At 49.2% G+C, this 20,330-nt stretch overlaps 1 protein-coding gene and 1 pseudogene across 6 annotated transcripts; one reads left to right on the top strand and one right to left on the bottom strand.

Annotated features, from left to right (window-relative positions):
• Window positions 1–1,915: 1,915 nt before the first annotated feature.
• SYNPO2L (synaptopodin 2 like) lies at window positions 1,916–20,243 on the bottom strand. 6 transcript variants are annotated; one of them, XM_078345568.1, is made up of 5 exons: window positions 12,288–12,550; window positions 10,178–10,329; window positions 9,231–9,745; window positions 7,654–7,754; window positions 1,916–5,638 (listed from the first exon to the last, which is right to left on the bottom strand). In XM_078345568.1, the coding sequence occupies exons 4-5, from the start codon at window positions 7,751–7,753 to the stop codon at window positions 3,474–3,476; spliced, it is 2,265 nt and encodes a 754-aa protein (XP_078201694.1). In that variant the 5' UTR covers window position 7,754; window positions 9,231–9,745; window positions 10,178–10,329; window positions 12,288–12,550; the 3' UTR covers window positions 1,916–3,473. The 6 variants fall into 6 exon arrangements, with proteins under 6 accessions (XP_078201694.1, XP_078201695.1, XP_054098284.1 ...); XM_078345569.1 differs by having other exon boundaries at window positions 12,462–12,550; XM_054242309.2 differs by lacking the exons at window positions 7,654–7,754; window positions 12,288–12,550 and adding an exon at window positions 20,148–20,243 and having other exon boundaries at window positions 10,178–10,334.
• On the top strand, window positions 14,519–14,846 carry LOC108594116 (small ribosomal subunit protein eS27 pseudogene; annotated as a pseudogene).
• Window positions 20,244–20,330: the final 87 nt, after the last annotated feature.

The raw sequence follows: 20,330 nt of genomic DNA, 5'->3' as shown, positions 1-20,330 counted from the left end.
TTCAGGCTATGTGCCAAAAGGTATCCTCTCCCAGTTGGCTTCTGCCCAGGCCAGTTATACCTCCAGGTCCCTCATCTTTTGTCCCTCCATCTCCTCCCAACCCAAGGAAGCAATTAGAAGAAAAAAATATGCCAGGCGTGGTGGCTCACATCTTTAATCCCAGCACTTTGGGAGGCTGAGGCAGGTAGATCACTTGAGGTCAGGAGTTCAAGACCAGCCTGGCCAACATGGTGAAACCCCGTTTCTACTAAAAATACAAAAATTGGCCGGGCGTAGTGGCTCATGCCTGTAATCCAAGGACTCTGGAGGCCAAGGCGTGCAGATCACCTGAGGTCAGGAGTTCAAGACCAGCTTGACCAACATGGTGAAACCCTGCCTTTAAAAAAAATACAAAATACAAAATACAAAAATTAGCCAGGTATGGTGGCACACGCCTGTAATCCCAGCTACTTAGGAGGCTGAGGCAGGAGAATTGCTTGAGCCTGGGAGGTGGAGGTTGCAATGAGCCAAGATTATACCACTGCACTCTGGCCTGAGCCACAGAGTGAGACTCTATCTCAAAAAAAAAAAAGAAGAAGAAAATATGTAAATAACAAAAGGTGACTTCATCATCACTACCACACTCAGCTTTTTTTTTTTTTTTTTTTTTTTTCTCTGTTGCCAGGCTGCAGTGCAGTGGCACAGTCTTGGCTCACTGCAACCTCTGCCTCCCGGGTTCAAGTGATTCTTGTGCCTCAGCCTCCTGAGTATCTGGGACTACAGGTATGCACCACCATGCCCAGCTAATTTTTCTATTTTTATTAGAGATGGTCTCAATCTCTTGACCTTGTGATCCGCCCACCTTGGCCTCCCAAAATTCTGGGATTACAAGCCTGAGCCACAGTGCCCGGCCCCCCTCACCCTCTAAAGCAAAAATAAACTGAAAGTTTGATCTCCTTCGATTGAATATTTAAAACAACTGACTGGGCGAAGACAGGTTTTTTAGTCTATGGTCTCTGAGACCTTTGGAATTCTGAGAGTTCACTTGGGAGGTCTGTGGCCGGGGTGTGGTTATTGGCACAAACATGCCCTCTGCTGGCAGAATGGGAGCAATGGCACTTTCCTTCTCCCAAGGCTTTAATTCTCACCTACGTCCAATGCCCTCCCTTCTTTAGTAGTCTCAATTCACCTTTCTTTCTTCCCTCTCCCATCCCATCTTCCCCTCCAGCTGTTGCTTTCTCCTCACTTAATTCCCAGAGACTGTTTAATATGATTGGTTCCTCCAGGGAGCTAGGAAATGTTGATGGCAAAGAGCTCAGAGGGCCTTTCCAAGTTCTCTTCAGTTCTGTGAACAGAGTCCTTGCCTAGAAAGCGTGAGGCAAGGGGCCGGGCATGGTGGCTCCTGCCTGTAATCCCAGCACTTTGGGAGGCTGAGGTGGGTGGATCACAAGGTCAAGAGATGGAGACCATCCTGGCCAACATTGTGAAACCCTGTCTCTACTAAAAAAAAAAAAAAAAAAATTAGCTGGGCATGGTGGCACACATCTGTAGTCCCAGCTACTTGGGAGACTGAGGCAGGAGAATCGCTTGAACCTGGGAGGTGGAGGTGGCAGTGAGTTGGGATTGCGCCACTGCACTCCAGCCTGGCGAGACAGCGAGATTCCATCTCAAAAAAAAAAAAAAAAAAAAGAAAGTATGAGTCAAGGGAAGAACTTGGATGAAGACTGTGGGGAAAGGGAAACAAGAGTGATGAAGGTGGCTAAGTCAGAACAGGAGATTATTGGTAGGAAAGAGCCAAAGACCTGGAAACAAAGAGCAAAAGGGTGAAAAATGGGAGGGCAGGAATAAAGACAGATTAGAAATCAGATCAGGGAAACGGGTTAAAGATCAAGGAGAGATCAGGATTTAGATATAAAACTAGAAGATAACAGCAACAGAAGGTATGGGACATAAATTTATTCTTGTGCACAAACCAAAGTATTGTGACTCACACCCAACAAGCAAAGGAAATTAGCACTTTCCAGATTAAACCAACATGGCTGGTGGTGGTCTTGGTGAGAAGGGAGTCTGTATTCCTCTAAGATCAGAGATTAGGACCTGAAGCTGAAAAGAAGCAAGAGCTGGGGTTTTGAGGGATGGGGTGGGACTGAAAAGAGATTTTGGCTCTGGGTATTTCCCTGCTCTTTCCTAGGTAGTCATGGCAAGCTGCAGAAGACACACTGAAGAACAGACTCAAGGAAGGTCACACAGACACCAACTGTTCTTTCAACACTCAGCACACACCCTCACACCTCCCTTCCACCACCATCCCCTTCCACTCCAACAAATACATTCTTCTCCCTCAAATTGTTTCCCAATCCTTCTCTCACACAAGGTTGGTTTCTTGTTACCCAACTTTACTTTCTGCCAATATGGCATTGTCCCTTACCATACTTCTGTCTGTGGACTCAATCACTTACACTCATTTCTGCCATTCTTCTGGTTTCCGCCTCACTCTCCACACTCCAGCTCTCTTCTCCTTTCTCTCAAGCTCATGAGGCAATGAAGCCAATGATCTGTTCATTCTCAGAGGAAATTTTCTTTCATTTTTTCATTTCCTGGGTACTGGGTTGCTCAGCACTGGCCTCTCATGTTGCTAACTTTCTGAAACAGGAATAGAGTTATTTGTTCTATTCCTGGTCTAGCTGGTATAACTCAGCCCATGCAAACTGTCCTGGCCCTTCAGTCTTTTCATGCTCCGTAACTTTCACAAGATGCTGTACACTTGCTACAGACATTGGTCTGTAAGGAGTTATTCTCTAGTGAATCTCTTTCTCCCGCTCAACTTCATGTGGGGCTATCTGACCCTTCTATTAGTACAACAATAAGACTCAGATTGGGTCTTTATTTTGACCTCTCCTCTTACTTACTCATGCCTCAGATGAAAGAGCACATCTGTGCACAAACACACACTTGCACATACACATACACACACATACAGGTCTAGATATATGCCAGGCAATCTTGGGAAAGCAGAGTGGGGGGTGGAGGTGGCTTAATGCAAACAGGGGTCAATTCACTCCCTTTGCTGTCTGCCTTGTGGTAAGCTTCCTGCCTGAGATCTCAGTGGTCACTTCTGCTGTGTGCTTCTCACTGAACATTAAAATGAGGCCCACAGAGAAAAGCTCAAATGTCAAGGAAGAGAGACCTGTGGAGGAATATGGGTGGAGAAACCTGAAAATAAAGACAGAGATCCAGACAAGAAAATGCAGAGACAAAGAGAGGCAAAGGTATCAAAGCAGACATGGTTGGAAAGCGGCAAGGAGGTAGGGAGTGAGGAGGAAGGTGAGGGATGGGACATGAACTCAAAAACTCTTTTGCAGGACTTGAAAACTATCTCTTGCAGGAGGCAATTTAGCTTCTAGATGCCAGAGACAGGGAGTGGGATAGGGTAGGAGAAGCAACTTTAGGAACTGGATGTTCTACCTCTCCTTGGTCCTGGGACCTGTGCCTGCTCACTGGTGCCCTGCCCCAGGCTTCCACACATGAGCCTGCAATCCTGTTCTGGTGGCTGAGAATCGGGGCCTGGCTACCTGGAAACCACAGGAGCTAGGAGAAGCCCCAAGGCCCCTGGAAGACTCTGGAGGAGGGGCTGGGCTAGGAACAGGGGCTGAGGCCAGCTCTGTTCTCCAGATGGGCTCATCCAGTGTAGTGGCTGCCCGTGGGGCAAGCACGGTGGGAGCGAGGGGCTCTGCAGTGGGCTGGGGCACCGGAGTGGAAAACCGGCGAATCTCCTGGACTCGGGCAGTTTTGGGGGACCCTGAGGCAGTGGGTCCAGGAGTCGGGGGAACCTCATCAAAACAGAACATGGCAGTTTTAAGTTGATAGGGCTGATGCCGCATAAAATCTAAAGCCTTAATGCCCTGCTTGGGTGTTGCCCGAGGCCCCTGGGATTGGGCCTTAGGGAGAGTTCGGGCCGCCTGGGGGAAAAAGGGAGAGAGCAGTGGGTTGTAAGCAATAGGAGGTGGGGCACGGATGTTGGGTGAATATTTCCAAGAAGGGGGCAAAGATGGGGTAGGAGAAGGACTTCTAGGCCGACGGCCAACACCAGGACCAGGTGTACCTTCCACCACATACCTGTCCGCACGGCTCTGCCGCTTGGCAAACAGCTCCCCACCCCTGCCCTGCATCCTTGGTGGCTCAGGGATTCCAGCCGAAGGGGCTGCCCCATTCACGAGCCCATCAAGGAGCCCTCGAGACGGAGGTTTAGGAGCCACTGGGGGTGGAGTCTTAGGAGTCATAGGGGGCGGGGTCTTGGGAGCCATTGGAGGCGGGGTCTTAGGTGTCACGTGAGGCAGGGTCTTGTAACTCCTGGTCCCTACTGGCTGCAGGAAGTTGCAGGCTTCCGCCCCGAGGCTCAGTGCGTCCTCCTCAGGACCAGATTCAGCACCTCCGGCCCGGGGCTTTTCATCCAGGTTCTGCACCAGCGATAGTAGCTCGGGGTTGGGCGAGTTCTTCGTCTCCTCCTTTCCAGGCCGGAACATCTGCTTCCGCGTCCCTCGGCGCCTGGCCTCCTGCAGGATACCCGTGCGTGCAGCTGGCACAGAGATGCGCTGCTCCCGAGCGCTAGGGGGCTCAGAGGCCGCTGGGCCTGGGGCGGCCGCCTCTGAGTGCCCAAAGGGTCTCAGAGGCGCAGATAGGAAGATAGAAGCGGTGGAGGTCATGGCAGCTGAACTAGGAGAAGCGGGAGGCTCTAGGGCTCCGCCTGGGGTAACAGGCCGACTGGGGGCTGGGATGTACAGGGAACTGGTGGCTGTCACAGGGCCGGAGGAGCGTGGGGTGCTGGGGGAACCAGAGGCTGGCACGTGGCTGGCAACCCCTGAAGTGAAGCTGGGCAGAGGGGTGGGCCCCTGCGGAGAAGACAAGAAGTGGGGTGGGGCGGGACTGAGGCCCCTCAGGCTGTCGTTAGCTCTCTTGGGGGCTAGGGGCCGGAAAATAACTGAGGTGGTAGTTGTCCGCTGGCCTTGTAGACCCGGGGTAAAGGGCCTGGCTGACCGGTTAAAGATGCTTGGAGTTGGGGACGGGGCCCCACCTGGTTGGAAGGGACTGGGGCTGGCTACAGGGGCCGGCAAGGGGCTGGGTGGGAGCACAGCCGCCTCCGGGGGAGCACTCTGGGCCCGAGGTGGTGACTGCAAGCCCTCCCCGTTGAGCATGGCTCCTGGTTCGGCCTTTGCCAGTTCCTGGGTGCTGGAGTCTGCACGCTGGCGCTGCTGTTCAAAGAGCTGCACCCCTCGCCCAGAGACCTCACTCAGCTGCCCTCCCAGCCCAGAGCCCTGGCCCTCTGCTGCTCTTGAGCCTGCCCTGGCAAGCTCCATGTCCAGATAGGGACTGTCCCAGTCAGATTGATTGGTGAGGCTGCGGGCGTCAGAGAAGGCTTCTTCGTCCAGCTCGGACTCACTCGTAGGGGGAATGCCGTCCTCCTCCTCCTCAGCGCCTGTCCCAGCAGCAGCCCCAAAGCTCACCAGGGTGTACTTCTTGGCTCTCTGCCGTCGTTTCTTAAACATAAGCACCCCTTTGGAGTGGGGGTTGGGGGCTGCAGTGAGCAGGGATGCAATTGTCCGGCATTTGGTCTTGGCCTCCTTTATGCTCTTCTCTTGAAGGCTCTCTGCACGTTGCAGTTCTGGGAAGGCCAAGAGGTAAAATGGTCAGTGGGGCTTCCCAGCCTCTTCTAATCCTGTTCCTCAAGGCTTTCACCCCCAGCCCCAGAAAGCTCCCTCTTTCACTGGCTCAACCCACAGTACCCTCTGTGGCAAAGTCCTCTGACTTAAGGGCAGGGTGGAGGGTGAAAGGTGAAACCAAGGACAATTAAAGATAAGGCAGAGTCCAGTTGGCTGCCCTGACACTGCTCTGACCACAGCCCTTCCATCCTGCTAGTAAGATTAGCAGAATAGTCTTACTGCTATTCTGTTCCTATCTTCCAAGAGATGCGCTCTTATCCACCCCACACACATTCCTCACCTGCCTCTCATTCCTGACTGGCAAGGGGGGTGGAGGGGAAGGATGTGTCACTCTCCATGGCAGACAGGGAGATAAGCAGTTCCCAGGGAGAGCAAAGATGAGAAGGAACACTTCACCCACCATAGGGACCACGTTAGGCGGCTTCTCACAAAGCTTAGGACTCTCTGCTATCCCTTACCCCTGTGATATGGACACAAAGAACCCTTAGCAATGAGGATCTTCATTCACAATTCCACCCCCTTCATGCAGTCCACATCATAGACATTCACAGAAATAACTCCCACCACACAGCACTTCAACAAGAATATCCATCTAGTGAAAGCCACCTCTAGGCGTACTTTCTCCTATATACTTTTCTCTCTCATTCACGTATACCCCAGCTTACATACACTTCTGTTTACTTACAGAATGTAAGTTTACATATGTAAACATACATATGCCCACATAAAAACACCATCATTCAAATACATTCACATACCTACATGCTCTAGGTGTCCCTTCTTCCCAGAGCTCTCCCTGCAGAGACCCCGTTACTAACAGTCTAGACAGAATTTTAAGGTTTATCTCAGCCTTCCAACTCCCAGGGCAGTCCTCTAGGCATCACACCCCTGCTACTCACAACCAGGAGTAGTCTTGATCCAAGATGCAGGAAAAGTTAAGAGTGCTGTTCTCCAAGGCAACCCTCCAAATCTTTAGGATACCTCAAGGTCACCAGCTAAATATCTTATTTCCCCTAAGCCGGGGATCATAGTGGGGTGGGCTTCTTTGGGTGTCAGAGCTGCTTCTAGGTAGAGAGCTCAGTCAGCCACTGCCAGCCAGGCACACAAGGACTATGTGCTAAAGGGAACCAGGGCAGGGCTTTCCATGCCATGTGGGCCTGGGTAGGTGGGGCCAAGAAATGGGAGAGGTAACCCTGCTGCTAGGACCCCGCCTTGCACATGGATACTCTCTGGTCCATGGTCCCCAGTTCCTCCTGAAGAATTCTTGAAATTCCATCTACTTTTCACTCAAGGTACCATGCTCCTTTGTAATTAGCTTGGTACCTTGAGTGGAAAGTAGATGGAATTTTTTCATTTTTGTCATTCCTCTCATCACAGCATTTATACCACAAAGTACTGCTGTGGATGAGACAACAGGCCCTGGAGTCAGAGTTCAGTTCAGGTTTTTGGTTCTTGGGAGAGTGACCTCATCTCATTAAAGTTCAGTTTCCTCCTCTGTAAATGAGGGCAAACAACGGCTACCTCACCAGATTGCTATGAGGATTAACTGAGATACTATAGTAAATTTAGCACTTAACACAATGTGAAGGCCCACTGTAACTGTTACTATTAAAGCCTTCTTGACGCTATACTTTCTTAATATATATGGACACTTTCTTGTTCACACATATCTTCTCCCATGGACTCACATACATGCCCTCATGTATTCATAATGTACTCACACACGCTCTGTTCCTATGAGTTTTCTACAGCTCTGTGGTCACAAACCCCTTTGACATGTGGTCATAGGATCAATGAGAAAGGGGCAGTGAAACTCTCCTGAGAAAAGGAGGAAGAGGACAGCAAAAAGGAAGGACCAGGATAGTAAGATATTTCCCAAAGACTGCCCTTCCTAAACTGTTGACATCTTCCCCTCCATTCTAGATCACAGACTCTCATAGATATGAAAGGGTAGTACCTGCATAGAATGAGTCTTGGAGCTCAGGAACTGGGTCTGGGGCTTTGTCGTAGATGACTTGGCTGAGGGGCTCTTGGCTGATGGGCTCAAAGGTCTCCATGCTGAGAAAGGCAGTGTTGGCTGGAGCAGGACCAGCTTGAGCCACCCCCCACGCCTTTTAAAGCCCCTTTGTCTTGTCCCCTGAGCTGGCAGCTGAATGAGCTCACTGTGCTATTTTTGGAGACTGGCCCTCTCCCTTCTCTGGGCTGCCCCACAAGTGCTGGTGTGATGGACATGGGCACCTGTCTCTCCTTCCCCCAACCCTCCCCCAGTAGACAATGAGGTCTGCTTGACTAAAAATATCTCTGAGCCAGTAACTACAGTCTCACCCAGCATGATAAGAAGGGAGAGAGAGGTAAGTAGAGAACTGAGGAAAGCATGGGATCCTAGGCATACATCTGGAATTCCTGGGATATTGGACAATCAGGGATGTCAGACTCAACTCTCATGTCCTTAGCCTCCATTCCAAACGGAGAGACACAAAGCTCTATGGATCAGGAATCAAAATGGTAGAGGAGAAGAAAGAAATACAACTAGTGAGGGAATCCTGAGATTTCAGAGGTGACAAGAATGGTCTCTGTGGGAAAGGCACAAGAGGCATAGAGCAGGGAGAAAGTTTATCCTTAGACCTTGTTCTGTAGCTCACATCAAAAATAGCAAAGAGCCTGAGATAAGTGGAATGGGCTTTTTCTGTCCAGGCCAACATTCTTGCCTGAGATAAGGTGCCAAAGCCAAAGCTCCCTCCCTCTCCTACTTCCTCAGGATCTCATGATCATCCCATAGCCTCTCGGTCCCCAGGAATCCTAACTGAACTTGCAAATGTCAAAGGTGTCTTCAATTAACACTATAAAGATCCCCTGTAGCTTTGATCCACTTTTATTTATTTTTGAGACAGGGTCTTTCTCTGGTGCTCACACGGAAGTGCAGTAGTGCAAACATGACTTTCTGCAGCCTCAACCTCCAAGGCTCAAGTGATCCTCTTGCCTCAGCCTCCTGAGTAGCTGGGACCATAGGCATGTGCCACCATGCCTGTCTAATTTTTAAATTTTCAGTGGAGATAAGGTCTCACCATGTTGTACTGGCTGGTCTCAAACTCCCGAGTTCAAGCAATCCTCCCACCTCAGCCTCCCAAAGTGCTGGGATTACAGGTGTGAGCCACCTCACCCAGCCTTCAACCTGCTTTTAAATACTCCCCTGTCCTGTGTCTGTACTCTGCCTTTACCCCGTCATGCCACACAATAACAATGATCACCACGACCAAACCCTTCATCTATTCATGTCCCTTTCCAACTTCCCTACTTACCCTGTTCCTGGGTTGAACGGAATCACCTTACCCTTTTGTCACATTGGTTCAAACAGCAAAAATAATGGGGGCCATGAGAATAGTTATGCTCCCCTTCTACTCATTACTCTTCTCCTCTTGTCCCTAAGACTGTATCCAAGGGGCATAAGGTAGGGAGAATGTATGGCTATAGAAGAGTGGATTTAAGGCTCAGATTGAAGGATCCTGGCTGGGGAAAAGGGGTTCAGGCACTCACTGGCTTGCTTGGCCTTCTGGGTGTAGGTGGTAGTAAGATCTTCTGCCACTGGGTGGGGAACAGGCCCCACCATAGGGATGAGATGAGGACCAGGCCGGAGGGGACCATGGGGTAACAGCAGAGCCTCAGCTGGGGGTGGCTGAAGGGCTGCCCCATCCTCCCAAGATGGGGAGCTCACACGGCTGTCACCCTGGCTAGGAGGGCCAGGGATAGTAGGTGCCGGCTCTGCAGGGCTGTCAGACAGGTAGACCTCATCAGGTGGGGCACCCGGAGGGGTAGGCCTTGCGGGGCCTCGGCGGCGAGGTCGGCGGGGCTTCTCCTGGGTAGCAGGGCCATCAGCATCACTGTCAGTCTCTCCATAGTAAGCCTCACTATCAGGAGGTGAACGAAGGCTCCCAGGCTGCAGAGGCTGAGGAACTGGAGCACCAGGGGGCTCAGGACTCAGTGGAGATAAGGGTGACAGCATCTGATGCTCATGGGGAGATGGAGATTGCACAGGCCCCTCGTCTGCTACCCTGTATAGGAAAGATGACAGAGCTTGAGAGATGGGTACTGGCAGCAAGAAAGATCTGGAAGGGATGGAAGGAAGAGGTAAGGGAGAGAGAAGGCTGTCATACAGTTGGGATGGGTGGGCCAGGAAAGGTGAAGATATCAAGACAAACTAGGAGGCAAATATGCTTGAAGGGCTGTGAGTGGAAACAGACTTAGAAGAAGATGTAATGAGACAGACCAGAGATTGAAGTAGGTCCATCAGTCAAATACCCACTGACACCCTGCCCCTTAATTACAGATACACTTGAGCCCTCTGGGAGATAGACACAAACTATCTACACTCCAGCAGAAATGCATGAGCAGAAACAAGTACCTGTTAGTTTCTAAAGCCAGGCCAGTGAGACAGGCAATGGGAGTCTGGGATTAGGGAATGAGAAGGGGAGGGAGGTCCATACCGTTGCACAGTGAGGACAAGCTGATTTCCAGAGGCATCGATGAGGCTCATGGCACTGGCATGGGAGAGGTTGGTGCAAGAGATCCCATTGATTGCCAATATCTGGTCCCTCTCTCGGAGTCCTGCTCTGCCAGCCTGACTCCGTCTTCGAATCTGAGGTGTTGAAAGATATTTTGAAGGATGTTGATTGTAGGTAAGAGAGTGCTCCAAAGGGAATAGAATGAAAGGAAAAGGCAGGAAGGACCCATAGCAGGGGATTTTACTTTGCAGGGTAAGAAGGGTGGGAAGATGCATGGAAGTGGCTGCAGTTGAAGTGGCCTATCTAGAGGGAAGAAAGTACAGATTGGAGGAAGAAATACATCATATGGTGGGAGATAGGGTAACCACTGAATGAAAGAGGCTTGGGAAGAACTGCATAGAGTCGATACTAAAAATAGTGGTTTTTTAGTATGTCGGGCACAGTGGGTCACACCTATAATCCCAGCACTTTGGGAGGCCTAGGCAGGTGGATCACTTGAGGTCAGGAATTCGAGACCAGCCTAGCCAAAATGATGAAACACTGTCTCTACTAAAAGTACAAAAATCAGCCAGGCATTATGGCATGCACCTGTAATCTCAGGTACTTGGGAGGCTGAGGCAGGAGAATCGTTTGAACTGGGAAATGGAGGTTGTAGCAAGCCAAGATCTTATCACTGCACTCCAGCCTGGGTGACAGAGTAAGACTGTCACACAGAAAGGAAAAGATAGGAAAAAGGGAAGGGAAAGGGAGAGGGAAAGGGGAAGGAGAAGAGAAGGTGAAGAGAAGGGGAAGGGGAAGGGAAAGGGAAGGGAAGGGAAAGGGAAAGGAAGGGAAGGGAGGGGAGGGGAGGGGAGGGGGGAGGGGAGGCGAGGGGAGAGGGGAGGGGAGGGGGGAGGGGAGGGGAGAGGGGAGGGGAGGGGAGAGGGAAGGGGAGGGGAGAGGGGAGGGGGGAGGGGAGGGGAGGGGAGAGGGGAGGGGGGAGGGGAGGGGAGGGGAGAGGGGAGGGGAGGGGAGGGGAGGGGAGGGGAGGGGAGGGAAGGGAAGGGAAGGGAAGGGAAGGGAAGGGAAGGGAAGGGAAGGGAAGGGAAGGGAAGGGAAGGGAAGGGAAGGGAAGGGAAGGGAAGGGAAGGGAAGAAGGGAAGGGAAGGGAAGGGAAAGAGGAAAGGAAAGAAAAGATTATCTCCACAAGCTTTTTCTCCAAGAGCAATATCTATATTGGCCAGTAATTCTCTATTAGGCCTTGGAACCCCAGGTGCCATTACACAGTGAAGATTTTAGAACAGAATTCCAGACTGGAGGGAGTCCAGTGGGATTCTGGGAGACTGTGATTATTTGTGTATATGTGTGCCATATGTAGCACAAATGTATATACACTGAAGTAATAGTAGTAGTGGATACCATTTATTGGATTCTTACTAAGTACTGGGCACTGTGCTACATGTATTATTGCATTTAATCCTTGAAGTGGTTCCATGAAGTACAAGTACTATTATTACTTACATTTTACAGTTTGGAAAACTAAGCCTGTAGGGTGTAACCAAAAGGGTAATGACTTCATCTGCGAGGCCAGATCTTGCCATAACCCTCCTAGCACCTAAAAATGTCTTGCCTAGTGAGAGAAAGGAGCTGACCTAGGAAAAGGGGCACACTGAAGGCATGGGCAGGGCAGGGCGGCAGGGTAGGGTTGGGCTGAGTAAGACAGTTTCAGTTCATCACATATCAGTTCAGTCAGAAATTAGAATCTTCCCCGTATTTCTGGAGTTTGGAGTAGAGGCACATACGCAGAACAAACACTGGATGACCAGAGCTGGGCCTCTGATACCACAGTGCTGCAGGGAACTGAAACAGAACTTTTCTTTTTCCTGTGCTCCCTGGAAACCACGAATTCTCTTTTCTAATAGACCTCCACAAGAAGCCTGTAGTCAGACACTACTCCCACTATGAGACTTGAGCATACTTCCCTGCCCACTACCCACCCCATCTTCATAGCCTCCCACTCCCCCCAACCCCCGCCATATTCCACCACAAGTCTCTTCCCAGGTTCCCTTGGGTTCCCTTTCCCTGAAGCCACATTTCAGGGGCTCTCCCTTACCTTGGACACCTGTAAGGGTTTCCTCTGTTCGGCCCCCCCCTGAAGTCGGAAGCCCCAGGGGGCTCCCCCTGATAGTGTGACCAGCACCTCCTCCTCAGCACCCATCGCTCAGCTTGGCCTATGGCCCCCGGAGTTTGAACAGTGTCCCAGGGCGAGATGTTGAGGTGCTCGTACCCTGTCCGGCCTTCGTGTCCGGCTGTCCTGCTCCTGCTGCCCCAGGCCTCCCCCCAACAACACACACCACAGGGAGGCAATTTGGCCCTGGGATCATTACAGTCCAGCACACATGTCCCGTCAATCGGAGATGTGCTCAAAATAGATGCTGCTTATACTCCCCTCCCTCCCCTATCTGTGTTACTCCTAGAGCTAATTATAGTACAAACTTCTGCCCTCCATGTTCCCCATTCTCCTGCGTGGGCCTTTTATTCAGGACTCAGAATACAAACTCTCTGGGCTCTATAACTAACGTATAACTTTCAGGAATTGAACCTTCTCTAATTCCTGAAGTAATCTCGACTGCTTTCCTGCAAAGACCTTTCAAAGTGGCAGCAGCAGGGGCTTCAATTCCATAGCTGGCAAAGAATGGCTGGACTTGCTCCAAGATCCCAGGAGAGAGTACACCCTTGATATATGGGTGTATCTGTTAATTAAAATGAAGGGCCAGGTATGGTGGCTCATGCCTGTAATCCTAGCACTTTGGGAGGTCAAAGTGGGTGGATTGCTTGAGTCCAGGAGTTCAAGACCAGCCCAGGCAACATGGTGAGACCCCTGTCTCTCTTGTTTTTTCATTAAAAAATATTTTTTAAAAAATGTAGCCGGTGCAGTGGTTCACGCCTGTAATCCCAGCACTTTGGGAGGCCAAGGTGGGTGGATCACGAGGTCAAGAGATCAAGACCATCCTGGTCAACATGGTGAAACCCCGTCTCTACTGAAAATACAAAAATTAGCTGGGCATCGTGGCGTGTGCCTGTAATCCCAGCTACTCAGGAGGCTGAGGCAGGAGAATTGCCTGGACCCAGGAGGCGGAGGTTGCGGTGAGCCGAGATCGCGCCATTGCACTCCAGCCTGGGTAACAAGAGCGAAACTCTGTCTCAAATAAAAAAAAAAAGAAAACTATAAAAAATTACCTATTGCAATTCATATGTGGTCATGAAATGGTGGACATGGATAGGTGTGTATAAACATACCAACCCATGTTAATAAAACCTCTACTTTCTCTAGGTTTCCATTACAAGAATGTCTCTGTTACAAGGCATAACATTATATGGTGCTATAGCTGTGATTATCAAAGGCTACGGGGTTTCATGAAATAGCTGCCCACCCAGTGTATGCTAAATACTGTTTGCCTTGGTATATGCCTCTATGTCCTAGAAACACTTGGGCTGGCTGCAGTAGCTCACACCTGTAATCCCAGCACTCTGGGAGGCTGAGGCAGGTGAATCACTTGACCCCAGGAGTTCAAGACCTGGATAACATGATGAGACCCTGTTTCTACAAAAAATATAAAAAAATGTAGCCAGGCCTGCCCGGTGACATGCTCCTGTAGTCCCAGCTACTTGGGAGACTGAGGTGGGAGGCTCACTTGAGCCCTGGAGATCGAAACTATAGTGAGTCGTGATCCTGCCACTGTACTCTAACCTGGGTGACAGAGTGAGACCCTGTCTCAAAAAGAAAGAAAGGAAGAAAAAGAAAGGAAGGAAGGAAGGGAAGGAAAAGAAAAGAAAGAACAAATGAAAGAGAGAGAGAAAGACAGAGGGGAGAAAACACTTGGCGGCAACAGAGGGAGACCTGATCTCCAAAAAGAAAGAAGAAAACACTTGGGATTTTGGGTCAAAACTGAACCTGGCTTTTTTTTTTTTTTTTTAGACAGAGTTTCACTCTTGTTGCCCAGGCTGGAGTGCAATGATGCAAGACCACTGCAACCTCCACCTCCCGGGTTCTAGCAATTGTCCCGTCTCAACCTCCCAAGTAGCTGAGACTATAGGTGCCTGCCACCATGCCCCAATAATTTTGTATTTTTAGTTTTTAGAGACAGGGTTTCACCATGTTGGCCAGACTGGTATCGAACTCCTGGCCTCAAGTGATGGACCCACCTCGGCTTCCCAAAGTGTGGGAATTACAGGTGTGAGCCACTGCACCAGGCCTGAACTCAGGTTCTTTTTCCATCACTTACTAGCTGTGTGACCTCAGGCAGGGCAGTCACTTGGCCTCATCAGTAAAAAAAGGATCTAGCTTTTCCGGCGGTGACGATCTACGCACGAGAACATGCCTCTAGCAAAGGATCTCCTTCATCCATCTCCAGAAGAGGAGAAGAGGAAACACAAGAAACGCCTGGTGCAAAGCCCCAATTCCTACTTCATGGATGTGAAATGCCCAGGATGCTATAAAATCACCACGGTCTTCAGCCATGCACAAACGGTAGTTTTGTGTGTTGGTTGCTCCACTGTCCTCTGCCAGCCTACAGGAGGAAAAGCAAGGCTTACAGAAGGACGTTCTTTCAGGAGGAAGCAGCACTAAAAGCACTCTGAATCAAGATGAGTGGGAAACTATCTTAATAAACACATTTTGGATAAAAAAAAAAAAAAGGATCTAAATATCTATTGATTCACTATCCAAACATTTATTGTTAGCTACATGTCAGCCACTGTGGTATACCACTGGCTTTCAATTAACCCTCAGTGCATATTAAAATCACCTAGAAACTTTTACAGCTACTAAGTCCCTAAAATAAGACAAGATATAGGATTAGATGATTATACGATGAATTTTACACACAGACACACACACCCAGGCCTCAGCCTTAGGGACTGATTTTATTGATCTGGTACCTGGTAGTGGCATTTTAAAAAGCATCACAAGGCTGAGTGCAATGGTTCATGCCTGTAATCTCAAAACTTTGTGAGCCCAAGGCAGGTGGATCACCTGAAGTCAGGAGTTTGAGACCAGCTTGACAAACATGGTGAAACTCCATCTCTATTCAAAATACAAAAGTTAGCCAGACATGGTGGCACATGCCTGTAATCCCAGCTACTTGGGAGGCTGAGGCAGGAGAATCACTTGAACCCAGGAGGTGGAGGTTGCAGTGAGCTGAGATCACACCATTGCACTCCAGCCTGGACAACAAGAGCGAAACTCTGTCTCAAAAATAAAAGTAAAAAGTACCACAGATGATTCTCATATGTAACCAAAGTTGAGTGCACTGAGTAGAAACCAATACATTGCAACACATTAGTCTGTATTCTCAAGAAACTATGGTCCCAGGCTGGGTATGGTGGCTCATGCCTGTTAACCCAACATTTTGGGAGGCCGAGGAGGATCCATCACTTGAGGCCAGGAGTTTGAGAACAGCCTAGCCAACATGGTGAGACCCTGTCTCTACTAAAAATACAAAATTAGCTGGGTGTGGTGGCACACAGCTGTAATCCCAACTACTAGGGTGGCTGAGGCAGGAGAATCACTTGAACCCAGGAGGCAGAGGCTGCAGCGAGTCCACTGGACTCCAGCCTGGACAAAAGAGTGAGACTCTGTCAAAAAAAGAAAAACCAAGAATTATGGTCTGGGCATGCTGGCTTATGCCTATAATCCCAGCATTTTTTTTTTTTTTTTTTTGAGACAGAGTCTTGCTCTGCCCCACAGGGTGGAATGTAGTGTCACAATCTCTACTCACTGCTACCTCCGCCTCCTGGGTTCAAGCAATTTTCCTGCCTTAGCCTCCCAAGTAGCTGGAATTTCAGGCATGCGCCATCATGCCCGGCTAATTTTTTTGGATATTTAGTAGAGACGGGGTTTTACCATACTAGCCAGGCTGGTCTCAAATTCCTGACCTTGTGATTCTCCTGCCTCGGCCTCCCAAAGTGTTGGGATTATAGGCGTGAGCGCTGTGCCTGGCCATCCCAGTGCTTTGGAAGGCCGGGGGGCGCAGATTACTTGAGCTCAGGAGTTTGAGACCAGCCTCGGTAACATGGTGAGACCCTGTCTCTACAAAAAATACAAAACTTAGCTAGCTAAGCGTTGTGGTACATGCCTGTAGTCCCAGCTACTAGGGAGGCTGAGTGGGGAGGATCACTTGAGCCTGGCAGGCGGAGGTTGCAGTGAGCCACGATTAGGCCACTGCACTCCAGTCTGGGTGACAGAGACCCTGTCTCAAAAAAAAAGTGGGGGGAGGGGAAAGAAACTGAATCTATGATCTACAACTTAGTAGGGGTGCAATCTTTTTTTTTTTTTTTTTTTTTTTTTTAAGACAGTGTCTCACTTTGTCACCCAGGCTGGAGTGCAATGGTGTGATCTCGGCTCACTGCAACCTCTGCCTCCCAGGTTCAGGCGATTCTCCTGCCTCAGCCTTTGAGTAGCTGGGACTACAGGTGCATGCCACCACACCTGGTTATTTTTCTGTTTTTAATTGAGACAGGGTTTCACCATGTTGGCCAGGCTGGTCTCAAACTCCTGACCTCAGATGGACCACCTACCCTGGCCTCTCAAAGTGCTAGGATTACAGGCATGAGCCACTGGGCCTCACTGGTGTTTTTTCTTTTTTTTAAATAGAATCTGCTCTGTTGCCCAGGCTAGAGTGCAGTGGCACAATCTCAGCTCACTACAACCTCCGCCTCCCGGGTTCAAGCAATTCTCATGCCTCAGTCTCCAGAGTAGCTGGGATTACAGGTGTGTGCCACCATGCCTGGCTAAAATTTTATTTTTAGTAGAGGCTGGGTTTCTCCATGTTGGCCAGGCTGGTCTCAAACTCTTGACCTCAGGTAATCCACTGGCCTAGGTCTTCCAAAGTGCTGGGATTACAGGCATGAGCCACTGTGCCCTGTCCTAGGGGTGCAACCTTAAGCAAGACAGAGGAAATTTACTTTCCTATATTGATATAAGTCAAGTGGGATAAACCATGTGAAAATGTTTAGCAGAGGACCCAGTTTAGGTCATATGCTCAACATATGTTAGCTGAATTTGGCAAAGTTTTCATCTAGACTGGTGGTATTCAATCGGCAGTGGAATCACCTGGAGGGCCTTAAACCATAGCTTGCTGGGCCCCACCTCCAGAATTTCTGACTCAATCTAACTAAAGTGGGTCTGAAATGTGCATTTCTAGCAAGTTTCCAGGTGATGATACAGCTGATCACATTTTGAGAACCACTGATCTCGACTATAAACTGAGGAAAGGTCAGGTATGGTGGCTTCACACCTGTAATACGAGCAATTTGGGAGGTTAAGGTGGGAGGAATTTGAGACCACCCTGGACAACGTAGGGAAAACTCATCTCTACAAGAAATTAGCCAGATATGGTGGCACCTCTAGTCCCAGCTATTCAGCAGGCTGAGGCAGGAGGACTACTTGAGCCTAGCCTGAGCAAGAAAGCAAAACCATCTCAAAAACAAAACAGGCCAGGTGTGGTGGCTCACACCTGTAATCCCAGCACTTTGGGAGGCCAAGGTGGGCGGATCACGAGGTCAGATGGAGACCATCCTGGCCAACATGGTGAAACCCTGTCTCTACTAAAAATACAAAAAGTAGCTAGGTGTGGTGATGCGTGACTGTAATCCCAGCTACTCGAGAGGCTGATGCACGAGAATCACTTGAACCCAGGAGGTGGAAGTTGCAGTGAGGAAGATCATGCCACTGCACTCCAGCCTGGCGACAGAGCCAGACTCCGCCTCAAAAAAACAAAACAGACCACATGTGGTGGCTCATGCCTATAATCCCAGCACTTTGGGAGGCTGAGACAGGTGGATCACGAGGTCAAGAGATGGAGACCATCCTGGTCAACAATGTGAAACCCCGTCTCTACTAAAAATATAAAAATTAGCTAGGAATTGTGGTGTGCGCCTGTAGTCCCAGCTACTCGGGAGGCTGAGGCAGGAGAATTGCTTGAACCCAGGAGGCGGAGGTTGCGGTGAGCCGAGATCGTGCCATTGCACTCGTCTGGGTAACAGCAGCAAAACTCCATCTCAAAAAAAAACCAAAAAAACAAAAAAACAAGGCTGGGTACAGTGGCTCATGCCTGTAATCCCAGCACTTTGAAAGGCTGTGGGAGGCGGATCACGAGGTCAGGAGTTCAAGACCAGCCTGGCCAACTTAATGAAACCCTGTCTTTACTAAAAATACAAAAATTAGCTGGGTATGATGGCATGTGCACATAGTCTCAGCTACTCGGGAGGCTGAGGCAAGAGAATCACTTGAACTTGGGAGGCGGAGGTTGCAGTGAGCTGAGACCATGCCATTGCACTCCAGCCTGGGTGACAGTGAGACTCCATTTCAAAACAAACAAACAAACAAACAAACAAAAACAACAGAGGATAGGAACCACCTGCCTGCTTAGTAAAGCATTCTCAATGCCTAATATATAGTTTCCAGCACAACCTAAAGTGCGAATTTTTCAATGAATAAACCACTCTGTGCCTCAGAATAACTGATTTTTACTGTGAATAATGAGAGCACTTTTGTTTACTACTGTATTTCCAGAACCAAGAACATGGCTTGGCACACAGCGCAAGCGCCCAATGGGTTCACCTTGCCTTCTGCCTAGACAGAGCCACTTTATCAAGACAGGAGAATTGTAATGGAGTAATTCACATAAAGCTGGCTGTGTGGGAGACCAAAATTTTATTACTCAAATTAATCTCCCTGAGCATTCAAAGATCAGAATTCTGAAAGATAATTTTGCAGGTGGGAGCTTGGGAAGTGGGGACTGCTGACTGGTCAGGTCGAAGATGGAATCATAGGGGGTGGAAGTGAGGTTTTCTTGCTGTTTTCTGTTTTTGAGTGGGATGGTTGAGCCAGATCCAACTGATCCAGCTGATCCAAAGAGTGCAGGGTCTGCAAAATATCTCAAACACTGATCTTTTTATAATAGTGATGTTGTTCCTAGGAGCAATTTGGGGACATTGAGACTCTTGGAGCCAGAGGCTGATGACCCCTAAACTGTAATTTCTAATCTTGTAGCTAATTTGTTAGTCCTTTAAAGGCAGACTGGTCCCCAGGCAAGAAGGGGGTCTTTTCAAGAAGGGGCTATTATCAATTGTTTCAGAGTCAAACCATGAACTGAATTTCTTCCCAAAGTTAGTTCCTGAACAAGGAGCACTTAAAGGTTAGAAGCAAGATGGAGTCGCTTAGGTCTGATTTCTTCCACTGTCATAATTTCCTCAGTCATAATTTTGCAAAGGCAGTTTCAACAGCAGTGCTCAAAAAATTATTACATGAATTAACAGGGCGGGGCACGGTGGCTCATGCCTGTAATCCTAACACTTTGTGAGGCTAAGGAGGGCAGATCACCAGGTCAGGAGTACAAACCAGCCAGACCAACATGGTGAAACCCCCTCTCTACTAAAAATACAAAATTAGCTGGGCGTGAGGGCATGTGCCTGTAATCCCAGCTACTCAGGAGGCTGAGGCAGGAGAATCGCTTTAGGCTGGGAAGTGGAGGTTGCAGTGAGCTGAGAGAGTGCCACTGCACTCCAACCTGGGCGACAGAGCAAGACACCATCTCTAAAAGAAAAAGAAAAAGAAAAAATATAGTACTGAAAAGTTCAAACGAGATCATGTTTATGACAAAGAAATCTTACCACTGTTAGCTATAATTAGTCATTAAACAGAGTAATAATTACCGCAGGAACTGTAACTCTTCCAATAGAGAGCAGAGATCTTTTGGCTCTGATAGAGCTCTGGCTCTAAACGAAGGCGCTGTATAAAAATGGTTAAATAGTAACAACTGACCTTTACTGAGTGCTTACTAAGATGCCAGGCGGCCTATGTGACCTAATTTCATACCCTCAACAAGTTCTTATACAGGAATTATTATTTCCATTTTATAGATGAAAGAAACAGATGCCCAAGCTAGGAAACTGTAGAGCCAGACCTGAGACCCCTGAATGCAGACTGAATCAGTTGGTACCCTTTACCACCACCACACGTTCCGCAAATCTCGTGACCAGCAAAGGCAATGGGTGAGATCCATCTAGCGGACGGAAATCAACCGGGTCAGGGGTCAGCAGGAAGTGCCTAGAAGACTCCAGCTCAGAGGTCACTAATACATCAAAGGCAGAG

The sequence above is a fragment of the Callithrix jacchus genome, chromosome 12 (genome assembly GCF_049354715.1).
Source record: "Callithrix jacchus isolate 240 chromosome 12, calJac240_pri, whole genome shotgun sequence".
In the NCBI taxonomy this organism is placed as follows: Eukaryota; Metazoa; Chordata; class Mammalia; order Primates; family Cebidae; genus Callithrix; species Callithrix jacchus.
This window is presented reverse-complemented; position numbering and strand designations above follow the sequence as displayed.

What these genes read in the sequence shown, in the direction of transcription:
- SYNPO2L (XM_002807438.6), bottom strand. Translation starts at nt 12,392, where the DNA reads ATGGGTGCTGAGGAGGAGGTGCTGGTCACACTATCAGGGGGAGCCCCC. An exon ending in CTTGTCCTCACTGTGCAACG is followed by an intron (nt 9,746 to 10,177) that starts GTATGGACCTCC and finishes TTTCCTATACAG; the next exon opens with GGTAGCAGACGAGGGGCCTG. An exon ending in CCAGAAGGCCAAGCAAGCCA is followed by an intron (nt 5,639 to 9,230) that starts GTGAGTGCCTGA and finishes TGGCCTTCCCAG; the next exon opens with AACTGCAACGTGCAGAGAGC.